The sequence below is a fragment of the Rhamphochromis sp. 'chilingali' genome (genome assembly GCF_963969265.1).
Source record: "Rhamphochromis sp. 'chilingali' genome assembly, chromosome: 7".
Classification (NCBI taxonomy): domain Eukaryota; kingdom Metazoa; phylum Chordata; class Actinopteri; order Cichliformes; family Cichlidae; genus Rhamphochromis; species Rhamphochromis sp. 'chilingali'.
In genome coordinates, this window is record NC_137934.1 from 19,990,063 (window position 1) to 20,010,405 (window position 20,343).

The 20,343-nt window shown below is 42.2% G+C and overlaps 1 protein-coding gene across 8 annotated transcripts in view; it reads left to right on the plus strand.

Annotated features, from left to right (window-relative positions):
* Positions 1-318: 318 nt before the first annotated feature.
* The window catches only part of celf2 (cugbp, Elav-like family member 2), a 247,032-nt gene continuing 227,007 nt past the window's right edge, over positions 319-20,343 (plus strand). For 2 of the 8 annotated variants that reach the window (XM_080888014.1, XM_080888011.1), the window contains exon 1: positions 388-673. In XM_080888014.1, the coding sequence (XP_080744140.1) occupies positions 621-673 (53 nt within the window). In that variant the 5' untranslated portion in view covers positions 388-620. Of the gene's footprint in view, positions 674-20,343 lie in introns of all 8 variants that reach the window. The other 6 variants (XM_080888019.1, XM_080888016.1, XM_080888010.1 and 3 more) reach the window with 6 other exon arrangements.

A 20,343-nucleotide genomic window follows, 5' to 3' on the forward strand; every position in this document is an offset into this window, starting at 1 on the left:
ATAAAGTGTTTTCTTTGCTTCTTTCTTTTCTTTTGATGATCTAACTGGTTCTCAGTGAAAACAGCAGGTTATTTCTCTCATATTTGCCTCATAAAAACTCAAGCAAGTAAAATTGAACACGTCGTTCCCATCGATATAAAATCCATCCTCAGAGGTTTAACACCAAAAAGTAGTTTTCAGTGAGAACACTTGACAGTGAAAATGAGGTGTATAAACTCCAGCTTGTCCTTGTGTACTGTTTGAAGATGAAAATGAATAAATGAGTTTCTCAGGTAGGATTTACCCTCCTCTGCTGTACATCTCCAGCATTTCCAGCAGAAGCCCGCCTGTCTGCGAGAGAGGAACCCGAGGAAGCTCGGGAGACGCGTCTGCAGAGCGCAGGCTTTGTACAGGAGGGGGCGGAGAGAGAGAGCGAGAGAGAGAGAGAGAGAGAGAGGGAGAGAGCGAGAAGAGAGAGAGAGCTGTGACAGCGCTCATCACCCACTGAACAACCAGGACGGGTTGCATCCGAGCAATCGCTGTCATTCGCTGACGGAGTTTACAGCCTTAGCGCCGCTTTTTCTTTCGATCTTTTTCAGCCGCACCCCCTCCCTCTCCCGGTGCTGCCCAGCCAGTCGACCATGGTTTCTATAATTTCAGACCTGGACCCTCTGAAAAGCTGGAACGTGTTAAGGTAAGCGCCCGGCCAGTTTCTCCACAGCCTCGACAGTCCGCTAGCAGAGAGGGGAAACGGAGACAGGAGTGCGGTGTGTGTCTTTCTTTGCTTTTCTTTCTTTCTTTTTTTCTGGAGAGAATGAGGGTGGGACGCAGCGCAGGCGGGAGGTCGCCGCCTTCTCACCATGGCAGTGGCGCTGCGGTGCGTAATTACGCACGCTTTGCGCCGTTTGGCTTTAATGTGCCGCGAATACGGAGCTCTTGCCACTTTCTGAGCTCCTCTTCCTCCTCTGCTGCGCTCTGTCATGAGGCTGATGCGTACGAGCTGCCGTGTGTCCACGTACATCTCATTAACCTCCGCTGCTGCCCCGCGCGGCGCTTCATCACCAGCCGTCATCCCCAAACTTTCCTCCATTTCATCCTAGAAGTAAGAATAACACCCATTTATCACCCCTCCCTTGCCCCCGCCCCCCCCTTGCTGATGTGGTCCCTCCGAACGCTGAGGAGTCTCGCGCTTTGCCAGAAAAAATAGTATACCCCTCTAGGAATTTATCTTGAAACATTTACTCATGGCTGATTGCCTGCCTGCTCCAGCGCGCTTTAGACAACATTAAATTTTATCTCTACTGCTGCAAAACATGTTTTCAGCAACACAGCCCGTTTACTTCTTGGCACGGAAGGCGGTCCACGATACACACTTGAGCCTCACGTGAGGTCAAAGGTTAAACTTCTCTTGGCTTCCCTTGCCCTTAAACGCAACCCTCTCTCCCCTTTTCTGTCAAACACCTATTAGGCTCATAGGCAGGACACTAGGCTCTGTCTCGGACCTGCAAATCACACTGAATACATTCACTGTCATTAAGCATCTCAGCAGAAAAAGCCTATGAATTTAAATGCTGAAATTTAAAAGGCCTTGTCCCTGAATATTTCAGCCATTTGATAAATAAGTCATTATTCCCTCGACAGAGTCGGTGGTAGCAGCCGGGACTATCACAGATTCTATTTTAGAGACTAGGAGAGGAGACAGAACCCTCAGGACCCTCAAATTATTCTTTTAATGCTGCCTCTCCTCTCTTTTATCTTTTTTTTATCCCCTCACCCGCACCACCTCTTCCATCCCACCACCATAATCCACAAATCCAAAATAGAAAATGAGCGGAGCAATGTAGAGCAGGCATATTTCGGTGAACTGCTGACGGACTGGGAGGGGGGGGCAAGTGATGTCATTTCCAAACAGGCGGTGATGACCATTCAGGCTGAGAAATAGGGCATGCAGTTGACCTGGCGCACAGACTCATACTTGCTCAGAAATAGCCACAGCAGACACTTTCTCTATGGACACGCTCTTCCTCTCCTTTCAGACTGTTTGCTTAACTGGGACACTTCTCGTGGCAGCATAAAAAAAAAGACGCTTTTAGCTTGTTTTAGCCACCGGCATATTGGCCTCATAGCGGCCATTTTGGCTCAACAGGTGGGAAGCCAAAGGTCAGCGAGAAGGTGAAAGTTTTGGGATTCAAATGGGCGAACTTGTGCACAGTAATCTCTGCACCAGTTTAGTTTAGCTGGCGTTGGATCAGTCGGTATAAGAGAAACAAGGAAAAGGCAGGCAGAGGGAAATGGTGTAAGGAAGGACAGCAAGAAGAGACGGGAGTATTTACCTCCCCTCTGGCTCTTGTCTTCTCTCTTTATTAAACCTTTGTTCTTCCAGATTAGAGGCAAGAGCAGCTGTCCCTCTCTCCAAAGACGATGCATCTTAATAAAGACCAGCTTATCGCCGGGCCCGACGCTCACACTCTCTCAGGGTCACAGTCATACACACACGCACAGTTACATCCGCCAGTCCTTCACGCACGCACACACACACACACACACACACACACACACACACACACACACACACACACAAACAAGCACTTCTCAATCGTCTACCATAATGAAGCACCTCGGCAGCGTTCTCGCCGCTGTTTTCTCCCTAATGAGACTCACCTCCGTCACGCTCAGACACGCACGCTTCATACCGTAACCACAGCAGTGTGAAGACGGCACGTGTGTGTTTTGCTTCAAACAAAGGGAAGTGATAAGGAGCGCTTACTTGGATATCATTTCCTAAAAATTTAGCACAAGGCTAAAACCCCAATTTCTGTCTGAGTGACGACTGAGCGATCCTCGGTTAATATTTAAGAAGCCAAATAACAAAAACCAAAACAATAAATGTCGTTTCAAAGATTTTGTTACAGCAAACTAGCCAAACACATGAGAAAGATCTCACTGCTGAAACACAATTAGGCAGCATCATATGCATATTAGCAGAATTGGCTGATTAATGCGGCTGCTGCCGAGTCTGATTTTAGTTTAAATGCAATATGAAGTTAATGCAAGTGACAAATGTGTGTTCACGCGTGCGATCATCAGCAGGGCGTGTCTGCTCCTCTGAATTCAGTCACACAGTTCTGTTCCTGCTCGAGAATCACGGATGGAGGTTGGAAAATCAGCCCATGCCTCTCACAGTGCACGTCACATATCTGAAGTGTAGTTGAGTTATTCCATAATGAGAAACAGCATGCATATTAATTCCATCTGATTGCATCCAGCTACCACACACACACACACGCACACGCATGTCAAAGATGAGGTGTGCTCTGTATTCAATTAGGGAGGGGAAAGTGGGAGCTCAGGTTTTTATTCTATTACCACGCGGATGAAAAATTGCCGCATATTCAGAGACGGGAAGTTAAAGATAAATCAGCCAAACTAGGGGTTAAGTTGCAAAGCGAGTATGTGTATTCAGCACAAATATGAAAACGAGGCTTCATGTTAAAGCCTCAAACCGAAAATAAACCCAGAAAACTCCACCATCATTCCTTCACTGCTCCGTCTCATCGGGGACCTTTTTCATCCACTCATTTAAATCCGTATGCAGGTCCCGCAGTCCGAGTGCGCTCCGAGGGAGGCTGGAAGGCGAGAGTACGGGAGGTTGACAGAGAAAGGGGGCTTGACCTTTGACCCCGCAGTGTTGGTTTTAATTAATCCACTTAAAGAGTTTGTCCGCTTGCATTATGTGTCGCTTTATATCCCGCCAGACTGCGAGGAGAGGCGCAAATCCATCCGCCTAATTACCAAGACCACTGCTTGAATCTTTAAATCCCCTCTGATAGTGTGTGTGACTGCGGCATGAGAGAGTGTGTATTGCTGCTTTATCTGGACGTTGGACCTTTCCTACGTTCAGGATTACACTGGTTTTAACTGAAGGGTTAGAGCGAAAACTGTTTTTTCTGGGGAAAGGCGCCCTCTGATATTTCCAGCAGCAGATAGGACGTACCTTTATCTTTTAAATTCAAGCAAGTTTTCCAGCGTTTACCTCAGAATTTCATCCTTTTTTGTGGTGGAGAAAAGCTTGTCACGGGACACCGAAGTCATTATGCTCATTGAGGCAGGCATCACTTCATCGTGAGAGTCATACACAGCTAATTTGCTGATGTTGGAATCTGAATCAAAATACAAAATCGGGCTGAACTCCTTCCAGCCATCTCCCTCCCTATCTTTCCATCGCTGCGTTTGTTGGCTTATTTAATCGTCTTTGAAATTTTTCCATTGAGACGAGGGAAGCTTCTGCTCCGATTTGCTCCCCAAACCCCAGTGTTTACGGTTGCATTTGATGCATGTTGAATAATGACACGGATTCGCTCATGTGGAATCCTAACAAGCTGTCTTCAAGGCGTTCGCCTCGGCTTCTGACAAAGATCAGCTCAGAGGAAAGACCTCGAAAGGTTCCGGCGAGCACTGCAGCTCCTCAGGTGGCGCTGAGGCTTGTTCGATTTGAAGGAGGGATGGAAGTCAGATGCGGGACGAGTGATATTAATGAGAGAGGGCAAATTTAAAAAAAAGAAAAAAAAAGTTTAGTCACCATTTGTTTAAAATGCACCGTGTGTTTGCTCATTAAATACTGCTGTCTAGACTTTTTTCTAATTCGTGTGTGTGCGCGTGCCTAACGATGCACTCCAACCATCACACTGATACAAGGAAAAGTGACAAGTTTAAATGAAAGTGATGGCAGCAGACGGGAGGGTCGGTGGGATGCGGGGCAGACTCAGAATCCACTTGTCTGTCAAGCCTTTGTAGCGGAGAAGAACAATACAGCACTCAGCGTCTGAGTGACGGAGGCGTACGGGGCGGGCTGAAGGAGAATGAAAGGGAGGGCTGAGTTTCTCCGAACCAGCCCCTGGAATCAGCAAGAGATAATTATATAGCTGAGCAAAAAGAGTGCGTCACAAAACACAAAAGAGACAGAGGGAAGATGACAGAGGGAGAGAAGAGGACTAGAAAAGCTACAGAGGAGCAGGAGAGACTAGGAATTAGGAAAGAGAGGAGGGAATAACAATGGAACGAGGAGGCAAGACTCCTCCAGGGCAGGTGTTTGTTATGGAGAAGACTGCATTTTATAAAGAGTTGGATATCAGTAATTCTTTTCCATCTCTGATATGAAGGGATATTTTAAACATACAGCTTTTCACAATATGGGATTTGCATTAGCGCAGATCTCACTGCTCCTTAAGTATAATATATTAAGATACTGTGCTACCCATCAGTGATAAATACTGTTTTTCTCTATTTAGAATTTATTTGACAGCGATGGTTTAATTGATTTGCAGAGAGTATTATATTACAAATTCTATAGATTTAGCTGTTAGTTATACTAGAAGTAATAATAGATCTCTTTAGGTTCGGCAGTAAAATCCTGAAATGTTAAGAGGATAAATGTGTGCGAATGTGAAGTTTCAGCGCATTTGTTGTTAAAGTACAGTTTCTGTGTATATGAGTATCAGAGGAGACGGAGGGATAAAATGCACAAATTGTACAATGTGCTGCATATCAAAGTGTTCGGGAGTCGTTCCCGCGCCTCCTCCTGCCATCAAAGTCAAAAACCTGAGCACTTTTTTTTGGCCTTTTAGAAGTTTATATTTCAGTTGCAACCCTGCATCATTTGCAGCCTTTTGAACAGCGTGCTCACAGGCTACAGTGTGTGTGTGTGTGTGTGTGTGTGTGTGTGTGTGTGTGTGTGTGTGTGTGTGTGTGTGTGTGTGTGTGTGTGTGTGTGTTTGCACGGACTCTCTGTTCCCGTCCTGTCCTTTGCAGTTGTCGGCTTCAGCATTCGTTTTGTTTGATTTCTTCCAAAAGTAAGATTACCTACCGCAGGCTTACACACACACACACACACACACACACACACACACACACACACACACACACACACACACACACAGAGGACATTGTCTGTCTCTTTAATGTTATTTTTGACTAAAACAAGTGTTGTTGCCTGTCACGGCATATGCAGTAGCTGCTTCTTTTTCTTTTTTCCCCCCTGCAACAAAGATCAGCTTAGTCAACAGCAGCCGCAGGGATTTAAAACGCAACTGTAACACACACCTCACATGACTGTGTGTGTTTGTACTTGTGTTACTCATGTTGTGGGGACACGCATTTTTAGCACAGTCGCACAACTGCTTAAATTTTAGGGTGAAGCCTTGGCAAAGAGGAGGCTTGGGTTTTGTCAGGAAGAAGTTAGGCCTGAGGATAAATTGATTTAAATCAATGTCGTGTGTGTGTGTGTGTGTGTGTGTGTGTGTGTGTGTGTGTGTGTGTGTGTGTGTGTGTGTGTGTGTGTGTGTGTGTGTTCATAAAGTCACCATATAATCACTGAGTATGAGGTAACATGCATGTGTAAATCAAAAATGTCGAACAAATTCAAAGCCGTTTATTTTCTTCCTTCCTGTTTTTTCCTTTTGCTGTTGTTTTTCTTTCTTTTGTTCTTCATTTCTGTCCGTTTCTTTTTCTTAGTTTTTTGTCTGTCCACCGTTTTTCTTTTTCGTTTTTACTTTTTTTTTTCTTTTTAAAAGATAAATTTCCATGTTTTTTTAAGTCCATATATGTTTATATCTTTAACTGCTCTTTGCCTCGGACATGCACGCGCGCACACACACACACACACACACACACACACACTTAACACCACTGGCCCTAAGTGACAAATCTGTTTAATAATGCACCACCTGGAGCATGGCTTTCTTTCTTCATGTCTTTCTTTCATTCTCTCCTTCTATTGCCAACTCTCTCTCTCTCTCTCTCTCTCTCTCTCTTGCACACGTACACTAATCATTCCCTCTGGCTGTATTTTACTGCTGTACTTTGTTATAGTCTTATTCTCAAAGGTACTGCTGCCATGTGCACCGTGGCTGGGCCCATAAAGAAGCTTTAAACCAGTATGAGTGTTTCCCCCACTGACATACAACTGTCTTTATTCCGTATGGCTTAAGAGACACAGGAAGTACAGAGCACACTCCCTCCTCCACCTTTCCTTTTTACATCCTTCCTTTTTTTATTCTCTTTTTAAAAATTTCTCTTCCACCTCCACGGCAGATTTCACCCGCTCTCCCTTTTTTTCTCCCCCCTTCTCCCCCTCATAGTGATACTCTACAAGTACATAACCAGGGGGGAAAGAGGAAGGTGATCAGGGAGTGAAAGGAAAAAGACAGAAAGACTGGAGGATGGGGGGAGGTGAGGGGGGGGGGGGGGGGGGGGAATAGATCTTGTCTGAATAAATAAACAGCCTTCCCTCGCAACCAAAAAGAAAAGCTAAGCTGGAAGAGGAGAGCGGGAGGGAGGGAGGAAAATAGGGGGAGGAGGGCTGAGAGGTGAGAGTCAGTGAAGGAAAGAAAAACATTGGCACTCTGCCTGGTGGAAATCAGGAAAAAAGGAGATAATCTCTTTGTGTGTGTGACTGATGGATGCTTGAAGCGAAGCAAAGCAAAAGAAAAAGAAAAAGTAAAAAAATAGAGACAACGCATAACCAGAGGCCAAAAACAAAACTGACCGAGCATAGTGCGAGTTTGGTTTTGCAGGGGTCACGCCAATAGGTCAGACTGAAACTGTGCAACACCAGAGGCTATCTGTAAAGGAAATCATTATTCGTCTTGTAGATGGATATGTTCTCAATTTACTTTGGCATTTATTTTGAAAAATTAACTTTAAAAGTTAATGATAAACCAATAAACGCAGCAGAATGATTACATATTGGTTTACATGGTGTGTGAAATGCAGTGTACTTTAGTGTTCCCAAAGGGAAATTTCTATTGCCCCACATTAAAAACCCCCACAAAAAACTGCCTTTTATGAATGAGGTTTAGTATGGAGAAAGGTTAAATTTAAAACATGCTGTATAGCAGCGCAAAAAAAAAATTGACTGTCAGCAGCTTCATTCCAGAAAATATCCGAACAAGCTTTCAGAAGCCTGCATCGGTCACACTGCAGAGAGAAAATATAGAGAGGATGAGAGGGAGAGCTAATGAATTACGGGTGGCCTATGAATAGAAAAAGAGAGAAAAAGAGAGAGGTCCACGCTCTGTGCTTCTTTTCCTCCTCCTGGGTTATGGAAGTGTCACGCTGCGAGTGTTGCCATGCAGATGGTGACCCTGGAGTGTTGCAAAAGGGGAGGGGAGGGGAGGGGGGGGGGGGGGGGGGGCAAGAGGAGAATTAAAAACAGAGAAAACTCGAGAGGGGAAAAAAAACGAAATGGAAATGGAGAGGGGGATTGCTTTTGTTTTGTTTTTGTTTTTATTAAATAAAAACCGTCTGAACAGAACAGGAAGTCATTTGATTGACTGCAGAGGTTCGACAGGCATCTTTAATCACAGTCATGATCACTATCAACTGAAACTGTTTAGGTTTACGAAGGCACACCAGCTGCCAAATTTGCCCTTAGATAAGTAGTGCTTTGTTGAATAATCATCGAATCATGATGGAGGCAGAGAAAAACTTGTTTTCCTCTCCTGCTTCCAAACAGGAACCATAGTTGTCATTTAAACCCCCGACACGGGTAGGGTGACACAGGACTTGGTTCTAATAAAGGAGGTAAATCAGAGCAGAGACACGATACTGGGCGTTTACACATTTTATTCGATGTATGCCATTGAACACATCTCATGCACAGGCATACATGCTGTTGCAAAGGGAACAGCACTGCAGGGTGGAGTCCATATAGCAGGAATCTTATATGATGTAACCACCGGGGCTATTTGCTCCATACTCTGGGCAAAAGAAAGAAGCCCTCCATTTAACAGATTCTACTGAACATGTTGAAAACCTGGTTGAATTTTGCATCTTTAACTTCTTAACACCTACCAGGTCACTGGCAACCCATCTAGAGTTATGGGTAGGGACTGGTTCTGGTGAATGGTTCTTCCCTTTTTATAGAATATTTGCCCGTTTTGAAAATCCAAATGAAAACGGTAAATGTAAAAGCAACTTGCCTTTTTAGCATAAAACAAAACCCATCCCTAACCGTAGGCAGGTCAACTATGACCCCATTGATGTCAAGAGCTTAAAGCAGATGGATGTACTAAAATATATTTCTACCTCATGTTTTGTGTTTTAGTGATAACTTTTATTTAAATACTTCCACAAATATTTAAGGCCATTTCAAGGTTTCCAGTTCTATGTCTGCAGGGATCTTCGTTGAATTGCCCAATAAGCTTCACAAACATTCATGTACAACCAACAATTTAAGACTGGAATGTCTTTCACCTTTGCCCAGTAGTATTTAGATTCCAATTTTGGGGGCCATTGGAATTCTCGAGACATCCATCCCCTTCTTGCTATCTTAGACTTTAACTGGGATCCCTATTGAGTTACGTCCAAATTATGTTCAGGTCAGGTAAAACCCTTTTCCCAAATGGATAAGCAGAAATTGCTAATTGTTATTATTATAATTATTCTGTCATCAAGTCGTACCTTTTTTCTCCAAGTTCGACTTATCATTGACTCTGTTTTAGAGCGGGTCCCTTGGGAAGACCTCCAGATATTGGGTCCTTAAAGTCTGTGATCCCACGTCAGTGCCTCAGGCTATTTGTTGGGTTCCTAGCACAGTTTCCGAGTAGCTGGGTACGCTTTCCTGCTGCGGGAGGCAACTGCCATTGGGGAATACCACTTGAATACCAGGACCCAAGAAAAATGGTACCTTTTTGTGAAGGAATTAATGTTCTTCACTAGACTTGTCAGACATTTTAACGTTCTGGCTGATTGGTTTATGTTTATGTTAATATAAGAGTTCTTGTTATTGCTGAGATAATTGCAAAGCTCTCATGTCGAATGGTCAAAATGAAGAGAAAATGAAAACAGTGTTATACCTGACTCAGATTAAAATCAAAGTGTTTGCTAGTGTTGTTGTTAATCCCGTTATTTTGCACACAATTTTACAGCATTTTGCCATGCAGCCACAGCAGAATGCTTTTGTGTCATGTGGCACTAAAACACTTACGGTATGTTAGATATGAATTATCTAACTTTAGACAGAAATGCCATTTTTAATTTGGAATATTATTGCAACATATGTCTATTGTGAATTAGGGCAGTGGTTTTAGCATTAAAGCCGCAGAATTTCATGGTGCAGTAAGACTGTTTGGGAGCCCTTTGCTCTGTGGACTTCAAGAATGGAAATTTTAGGCTTTCAAAACTCACTGTTGGAGTTTCAAGAAATTCACAATCATCAAAAGACATTTCTAACTGAAAAAAGGAAGTTGGGGGGGGGGGGGGGGGGGGACACACAGCATTCCTATTGCAACATTTTGCATTGTGACAGATTTCTGTTGGAACTGTGCTATTATTGGCTAGCTTATGGGGACATGACATTGTTATCTTTGGCAGTCAGTTGGCTCTGAGGTAACTCATTGATTATTTAATGGGCCTTAACAAGACATTTTTACAACAACTTTAACTTCAGTTCACTGGCTGTATGTAGGGTTTGACAAATATTAGAAACACCTCAAAGCTACAAAGTGCAGCTTTAAAAATAAACCTAACCACACGGCTGAAGCTGAACGTCTCTGTTCTTTTTATGTTGTCCACCCACTGCACTATTCAGTGAAGAATACTGACTCACTTCACTGCAACAAGTTTTAAAGCACTGTGCTGCTGAGCACCAAGCTGCCTTAGTTTTGCTTGACCTGGATGAATTTGGCTCTTGAAGACCAAAAAATTGGACGGAGATGGAAATGTCATGGGGGTGTGAGGGTGGGGGAGCTGATGGTAAAGAGGAGGAGAGATAAAGGAAACGAGACACTGTTACTGCAGCTGCAGAAACTGCGTGTTTTTATTGGAGTGGACTGTTGCCTAATGTTATTCTCACAGTCAGATGACTGAAGAAAGAGCCCCAGAGCCATCCTGGTCATTATATTACACCTCATACTGTGTGCGTCTGTGTGTAGAACAGATATGCATATCAAATAGAAATGTTACCTTTTCCCTTTAGAATTTTTTTTCATTTTATGATATATTGTGTATACATATATTAAATAAAATGTGTTTTGTCATCTAAAAGTCAACCATACAGTATTTTTCTTGTTTTAAACACATATTTATCGCCAGCATATAATCTCTCTGAAAAAATGAGACCTTTCCACATTTACTTAGGCCTCTAACAGCCTGTGGATAGATTAATGTGTGAAGGCGTGGGATGAATCAAGAGTAGTGAACTTTTTTCTTAATTTCGAACACCTTGCCTCACTAACACTCTTGGCTCTGCTGTAGCTACAATGCTGTTAGCTTAAAAATAAGTAAGTCTATTTTTTCCGGCAATAGTAAACTAATAAAGCTGTTTTCTGAATAGAAAATCTTTATAAAAGGAACTTTCACCTCGAGTAGTTAGCTGCTATATCGGACGTCTATCAACTTGTCCATGTTAGCAGGTAGACCACCAGTAAATTGCTTGGCTATAATTATGAGCATTTAGCTAATGTTAGCTCGGCTGTTAACAAGGATAAATTGCTCCTAATGTAGTAAAATATAATATAGTACATGGACATCGTTAGGTCCCAAAAGTGAGGGCAAAACCTGTAGTTAAAAAGGGCCTAAGAAGTCTATGAGTAGAGGTCATGAAGGTTTCTAACCTGACCTCTGTAAACACTTTGCTAATATGTCTGCAGACGCAGTTTGGTAAATCTCGTTTATTCTGTGTTTATAAAAGGAAGCTTATATGTGGTATGCTCAATAGCTAATGATTTATCTTATCTTACAAAATTTGTACATTTAGCTAATGAGGAAACAGTAACATTTTGTTTTTTGAAACCAAGTGATCTGTGAGAGCACTAATCACAAGACTTCAAAATAGGACCTGTGGATGATGATTATGAGCCAAATACTACTTTTAAGTAGAGAAAGTCAGTTCACTGAATGATTGTAATTATAACCAATAGTTGATAAAGCCCAGATATCTAGTTTTAATCAATAAATGTGAGGATTGGGATTGTAAAGGTTCGATTTTTGCCCCAGAACACGTGTACTTCACTTAAATGTTGGTGTCTTTTTTTTGTCTTACAGTATAAAGTGCCTTGAGGCGACTGTTGTTGTGAATTGGCACTATATTTAAAAAAAATTGAATTGAATTGAATATTTATGTCCTCCCAGTGTGATTAATACAGCTACTCATGAAATAATCAAGAGGTGAAAATTCTGCCCTTTCAACCTTCACTATATTTATATATATATATTTTTATCTTCACTTGCTACTTTTTTGTTTTCATCTTTTTCTTTTCAAACCATTGCCACTGTTTTAAACAAAGCATCTTTAGGTCTTTTGTGTGCTTCTGTTTAACATAATCCCGGTGTCTGTTGCCGTGGTTACACTTTCTTAATGTGCCATTGATGTGACTGTATGTATTAAAAGCACCACTGACTCCTGGCAAAACTTTAAATGTGCCTCTCTACCTCTCCCTTCCTCCCTCTCTCTCCCTCCTCCCGTCTCCCTCTCTCAGCTCTGTGACAGTCATGTTTTCTTTGTGTGTCAAACAGAGAGCACTTGTCTGTGCCACTTTGTTACTGAGAGGATATAACTGATAGCGGGTTATTTTTGGATTGCAAGTGATACGAGCTGATATCTTTTGCCATTGAGGAAGCCTTTGAAAAGCAATGTTGGCATCGTGAATTAGAATTAGAATCAAATCAGGGCGTTATTTAAATGTTAATCAAATCAGCACTGAATATGTAATCAAAAGTAGATTTATTGTTGTAATTCTCCTGCTGCTATTAGTCTTGTCTGTGTCATATCTTGTGGCCATGCACACTGAATGCGAAGGCAATGAGCTCCACCACAGTAACATTATGACAGCATTTCATCTCCTCCCCTCGACACTGTGCTTTGGAAGATGACGGTCATTTGGATGAGATGTTTCAAGGCCCTGGGTTCTTCTCCCCCCTCGCTCGCTGACAGTCCCCAGTGCGCTGCAACATTAAAGCAAGACTGGAGCATGAACGTATGGCCGGCTATTAAATGGCAATCACACACAGAAGAGCTCTTTTATAGACGAACACATTTCTGCTTAATAGCTCTCGGAGCAGAGTCGTCCAAATATGACATTTCAAATGAAAGCCCTCTGAACGCCAGCTTCTATTAAAATCTTTGCTGAAATTTTTCAATTTGTCAGTTTTTATGTGATGTGGGCCAGAATGAAATCTGGATTGCAACCAAAAATTCCCAGTTTAGTTATGCGATCATGGTTTCAGAGGTGTCTGACTCACTCTAATAGTGTCATGCACAGTTAACTTGCTGCTGCTTCACGTTGAGGCCACTCGCGACACCAGCTTAGCCCAGAAGCAGTGATCAAATCTGGGGAACCTTCTGAGCCTCTGAATTCTGAGATTACTGGAACCTCTCGCCCCCTAATGGCTGCTTGAGGGTGAAGTTCATGTCATCAGCAGGACCTGCACTCGCTCTTGGGAGTCCTGTTCCACCCTGCCCCATTAATTTCAAGTGCTACTCATATCCTTGGCCCCCTTACTTTCCATTTCTCAGCCCCCTCCCTCCTTCCATCATCACCTTGGTGCGCCCAGCCCAATCTCGCTGCTCTCCTGGCTCATTTTGAGCTGTAATTGGACAGGAGTCCCAGGGGATGTTCGTCAGCACGCCCCAGTGCCCTGTGTCCCATCTCCAGAGTAGAAACGCACCCGGCCATGGTCGATAAGCCGTGTTCCCCCCACCATCAGTCCAACGTTCCCTACTCTGCTAACTTTCAATAGGCAAAATGACTGGGCATCACTTCAAAACAGAGTCCAAAATAGACCCACAGTAGAGCAACAAAACCTAATCTGCCCATTTTTTCTCACCGAAGGAATAATCATACCGCACACACCGCAAAGGCATTTCTGTCGTGTTTAATCCTGTCTGTCTGTAACTGAAACCTTAAAGATTATCCCTTAAAAACAAGTTGGTAAATGTGTAGTGGAAATGTTTCACTGCAAGTGGTTAAAGATGACCTAGTATGCCTTTGAATCCCATACATCTCAGACTAATCCTGTACCAAGTCCCCTCTTGTCCCCTTTAAGCATGTTGTCCTTTCTTTGGCTGCCCCTGTCAAACAGAAGGTTTGTATAGTAGGCGGGCGGGGCTTAGAGGTTTAGATGTTTATGGACGGATCATTTTTCCTTTTAGTTTTCTTTAAGCAAAGACCACTCTTGAATTTTAGCTGAGAAAATTATGACAAAATGTTTTGGCAAATATTTTTAGTATCTGATAATGTGTAAGATGAGATCCTAAAACACCTTATAACGTTCGTTCCTTCATCAGGCGTGAAAATCATTCTGCGGCCTTTCGCACCATACTCGAGCGAACACAGTTGTATATCTTTTGGTGTTGTGTTTGGCTCTGCCCCTGTGCCAGCTTTCCCTCGAGCAGCATTTGTGCTGGTAATCTGTCATATGAGCCCGTCTCATCAGAGGCACAGGAACATTTGGAGCTGCAAACAGAGAGCCTGGATAACACCCTAAAAGCTTCCTCCTTCCCTCTTATTGCCCACAGCTCAATCCCAACTATCTCAAATCTCTCTCCTTATCTCCTCTCCTTTATTGCCAAAGCTTGACGGGCACTTGACAGTTTAGAAAAATACCCCAAATTGGGCCTGACCTGAGTGCTGGTTGGCCACCAGTGTATACCTGCAGCTCCCCCCAGAGGCTGGCTCGCTCAGGTTGAAAAAAAATAATTCAGTGACTGTAATTTCTGAATTTCTTCTTGATGATAAAGTTATTTTCTTTGTCTGTGGCCATCTGTTCATGCTGCAGAGCTCTCAGTCAGTCTCAAAACATCCAGTTTTATGTAATCATTCTCACTGCCTGACCTGTCCTCTCACCAGCTCTCCAACAATTACCGCTGAATGCCTGGTGTGTGTGTGTGTGTGTGTGTGTGTGTGTGTGTGTGTGTGTGTGTGTGTGTGTGTGTGTGTGTGTGTGTGTGTGTGTGCCTGTTGCCAAGTAAAAAAGAGAAGAAAGCAAGCAGTGGGAGTGTGTGTTGGGGCTGTATTGGCATTCGCCAACCAGCTGATGAAAGCGGCGGCTCCGTTAATAATTGAAAGAGTACTTAACGACAGGAGCGCTGCCCTCGCAAGACAGCTTTTAATAACCAGGAAGGTTTCATATTTCTGGTTCTCCTCTTTTTCATCTCTGCTTCGTCCCCACCACTGCCGCTACCCCTCACCTCCTGCCTGCTCTTCTTCTTCTTCTTTAGAAGCTTTTTCAGCTCTATTGAGGAGCAAAGGATTGCTGCTGAAGAAGCATCTGTCGGCCTTTTAAAAACATAGCAGAAGAAAAGGTGTATGTGTTTACATGTGTGCATTTACTCAATTAAAGTGGGGAACATTGTGCTGGAATGGATAGTGTGCCGTGCCTATAGACAGGGAAGTCTATTTATTACGTCTCCCACATTATCCCTCTGTCCCTGCTGTCTAGTTGAGAGATATGTATTTGTTTATGGAAGCGCTCCGTCTCTACTCTTAATGTGCTCACCGCTCACCCTCATTAATTCGCTTGATGGTCTTTGATTTGCCGGGCATCACTAAGTCGCATTAAGAAATGTATTTCCCAGCTCTTACTTAACGACGCTTCCAGAACCAACGCAATTAAATGCACATTTAAATGCTTGAGGTTTCCCTCTAAATTCATGAGCAGAGACAGGCGCTTGATTAGCACCCCACAGAAAATTAAGCAGCAAGGGAAAGGTGATGCTGAGGTTTTTGGTAAATGGCACTTTCTTTAGTGTGCTTTCCTTTTGAAAGCATGGCACTCATCCTGTTATAGTAAGCTAATAAAGCATTTCCAATCATGTTTTAATCAGAAAACATAGCGCCAACAGGTGGTGCTAAATATGACTTCTAGTTACTCTTGCTTTGAAAAGAAATCACTTATGCCGTGGCATTTTTGCATATGCTTATTGAACATGGCACACATAAATAATACAAACAGATTTCCCCATGTACCCCAAGTAAAGTCTAGTCATACCACATGCAATAGTAACAATCACGTGTATTTATTTGGAGCTTTTCAGAACAAGCATCAAAGTGATTCCATATACAATTAAAAGATGAGCAACAATTCTGGCAGGTTGTCATACAATTAGCCACTTTTAAGACATGAAGCCAGGTTTAAGGCTCCTTGTTATTTTAAGGAATAACAAGGAGTCACCAGCATAAAGAGTGGATAGCCTACAATCCTTAAAAGTGACAATTAAACTTACAATTCTAATTTAGATTCAGTTTTAAAAACAGTAAATCCTTTCTCTTCTATTTGGTTTGTTGTTTTTGTTGAGCGAGGTAAGAAATTTTTTTTTAATAATAATATAAAATAATAGAAATTATCGTGTAAAACACTGAAATTACATATATTACACAAATTACATATATAATATGTGTACTGATTTTAAAATGAACAGCAGCATTACGTTACATGTACGTGGATGATGTTGTTGTTTGTAAATACAATTTACTAAACAGTTTTTACAGTGTTGCTACTTTGGTCTAACTGGAATGTGTTGTCATGCATATGCATAATGATGCTCATAGTGCCTGTAATTGATTACTTTGTCTTATAAAATGAAAATGTAGCTCCCAAAGAACAAAAATATGAGTTAGTGAATTAGTGAACCTAGCAAGTGCTGCTGGCTAGTAAAAATAAAAACATGCTTGAAAAATATCTGAAAACTGAGGTTTTCTTCAACAAAAACACAGATAAGAGGAGACGAGGACGTCCCGAGATGAGTTCTGACCACTGATAATACTATTTTTCTCGATTTAATAGGGAAAGGTGATCCCTTCCACTTATCAGCAATGGTCATGGTGTCAGAGAAGAAATATAAATGTGTATCATCAGCATAGAAATTGTAACTAGCACGGTGGGGTTTTTTAATACCAAGTGGTGGCATAAAGATAGAGACGTCTAGTACTCTGTGGCCATCCTTTAGTGATCCCTTCTAATGTCCACACAGATTGAGCTTTCCAAAAGATTAAATAGAGCCTATCTAAGCGAAATTTGAAATACCTGCCACTCTCTAATATTTTAAAATGAGTGTATTATCATCAAAAATGCTCAGAATCACAGACATATACAACATTAATAATAAATTACGTGTAGGACACAGTTGCTGTGATCTTAACTCCAACCCACATTTCTTAGACCACCAGCTTTCAAAAAGGAAATGAAGCTATTTTTACAGGAAGTAGCTCCATTAGAAACTGCTGTCACGGTATCCGGAGTAATTGGGGCACTGTTTATTTCCAATGTTTTATTTGTTTGTAACAATTTTGTAAAAATCAGAACCACTAAAATTGCTAATAGATTCTAGCAAAAGAAGTCTCTTTGTCTTTGTCAATTAGGATGACTTATTAACTGTTGTTAACTGTACTTAGTGACTCATCACTAGTCAGCTCTAGTTTTGTCTGCTGACACTGGCACACAACTAGGGAATAATGTTCTCTAACAGAGAACTATTAGAGAGTAATTATTTAGCAGCATGTGAAGGATCAGCTACATAGTCAATTTATATAATCAGCTTGTTGGATTGAAGAGAAATTAAGCAGCAAAAAAGACCTGAGTGACTCTGAAAAGGGCTAAATGGTTAAGGCCAGAGTTGCTCCACCAAATAACAAGGCAAACCATGAGTTGATGAGAGGGCGTTGGTGAAAATAATGGAACAAGTCTGATTAGGATTTTTAGAAAACCTGATCAGTGTAGTGCTCTTTACCACAGTACATTCTGTGGAGTTCACGCACTCACTTCAAACTCTGTTATCCCCCTTTTTGGCAGAAATCTGAGAAATACAGATGCATTGAAGAAAATTAAGAACTGGATGGCATTAGCTAGAAAACATGTTTGAAACTAAGCTTGACTTTTCTTTAACTCAGGAAGTTGCTCATCAGCGAATGGCCTTTTAAAGTGATGTGTTGCCATTATACTTGGTGACAGTTGTAAAAGACGTGTAATGATCACTCCCCTGTAAGTATACATGAATGAATAACTCAGTGTACGTATAGACATTGTTAACACACTTTATCAATTCATTCCTCAATTTGTGCTCGCTCATCTAATTTGCATGTACCCATACCTCTTGAGCTCTGCAGCTGAATGGGCCTAATTGAATAGTTGATCACATATTAATCTAATTAGTCTGGTTCAGTCGTGGTCATTGTGTGCTGAATTCATTTCTTCTGTCTTGTTATTGTGTTCTCTCAGGCCAGAGCCTGTCATTGGCCCCAGATGGTTTACTATAGCTAGCCGCCGCTGATTTAACTGAGAGCTTCTCCCTTTGTCTCCGGATCAGACCTCCATACTGCACTCTGATCACAGTGATGACAGAGAGGCAGACAGAGAGAGAGTGGAAACAAGGGATCAAGAGGGAGTGTAAAAAATGTTTGGGAGAAAGAAAAAAAAAGAAAGAGGCAAAGAAGGATACCACCATTACCGTTGAGGGTGATCATCGCCATAGCCCAGTTTTCCATGAAAAGGCAACAAGTGGAGCCTAATGGGAAATATGCAGATGTATGCAAATATGTTGGATGGGTCGCCCAGAGGCCCACTGGGAGATTAAAGCTCTTCGGGATGGAGAGGGCTGTGGAGAAGACTAGCACTATGAGCTCAGTGCAGCAGCATTAAACAGGGAAACATGACATGAACCAATTTTAGGCCTTGTTTTCAAGCTCATCGCCATTAATCTCACAAACAGACTCGTGCTGATGGCAGCACTCTACCGTGATCTGTCAGCCTGAATTGGCATCCGGTGATCTGATCCACGATGGACATCTTTAACTTGATAGTAGCTCTGCAAAGATAAAAACCTGGCTCTTTCATTGTTTTTACAGTTACAGTTTTGAATGTGGTTACTTTTCTCCATCGTGCCTTGGTCTTCCAGGTAGATTTGATGGATGAGATCCCAGGGCTGCTATTTCACACTCTTTCACAGGTTGATCGGCTCAAAATGACTGTAGCAGTAGGAGAATGAGACTTAGAGGAGAGGTACAGGCACTTAGGACTTTACCCTCAAGCTCTCCACCATTCACGCTCCACTTCCACATTTGATCCACGGCAGTCTCTCAACCTGAGTCCGCAGCAGCTGGGATGGAAGTGTTGCTGAGAGTTACAGATGTTGAACAGACTGAGCAACAGAATAAATGGATGAAGGCATTCAGGGTTACAGTAACCATGAATGCCTTCCCTGGAAATAGAGAAGTTAATTTGTCTTGACAATGCTATGAGGTAACAGCAAGATTTCTTCTTTAGGCTTGGATGAATTTGAAGCACTACTGAATCGTGAATACAAAACATGTTCTACAGCCTTACACAATACCTGGTTCGACAATGTAATACAGTTCAACCAACAAATTCATTCATGTACCAAAGTTAAACTCTGGTGTATTGTTAACCTGGGCATACGATGCACTTTTAGTTTGTTTAACCATAAAACACTCTATGGCAGTTTTGAGTAATTTTAAATATAGCTTAACTAATATATCCACTCACTGATATTGGCCTTTCGTGGATATATCAGTGTCAGCACAAATGGTGTCTGAATTTTGCTGATACGCATTAGCATTTAGCATTTTTGTTATCATTCACTTTGCCCAATAGGAGTCATAGTTATATCTATAGTATGTATAGAAGAGGAGGATCACAGGTGAGCATCATAAGCCTAACACCAAAGCCAGCACTTCTACAAAAAAGGGGGTAAAAATTAGTGATGATTTTTACAAACATTGGCACTGCATGTGCTCATGCTAACTTATATCTCATAGCACATATCTGCCTTATATAAGACAAATTCCTAAGGGTACGGCTGCTCCGTTTCTGACCATCTGTGAGATTTCCACTATTTGGCAGCCTTCAGCTTTTTGATATAATGTTATGACTAAAGCATTGAATGTGCCAGGTCTATACGTGACCTCTCTGTTCTAAAGCAGGCCTGCAATAGCAGGTGTTAAGTCTCAAATGTTCACATCCGCCCAGGCATATTTAGCAGCATCATAAATCTACAGTTTACTGTTAAACATGCCATCGTTGCACTAGGAGTGCCTATAAATCAATGTTTACAACCCCAGCCTCCCCGAGCTTGTGAAAGGCATGCTCTGGTAAGAATTTTCCCTTCTTCTTTTTCCCTTTTTTTGAAATATTTAACTGTACAATGTTTTGGTCCTGAGAGCTTAATCAAGTATTATATTCAAGACAAGAAGAAAGATCATGAAGTGCTTGGGTTACCATGGGTCAATTGGAGCTCTCAGAGCTTCTTTCTCTTAAACCCTATTAGAGCGGAGCAGGGACGATGCCCTGTTTAATCCCTGCCTCGTGTTGGTTTTAGCCTGGCAGTTTTAGCTTAATACATTCATACTAAGA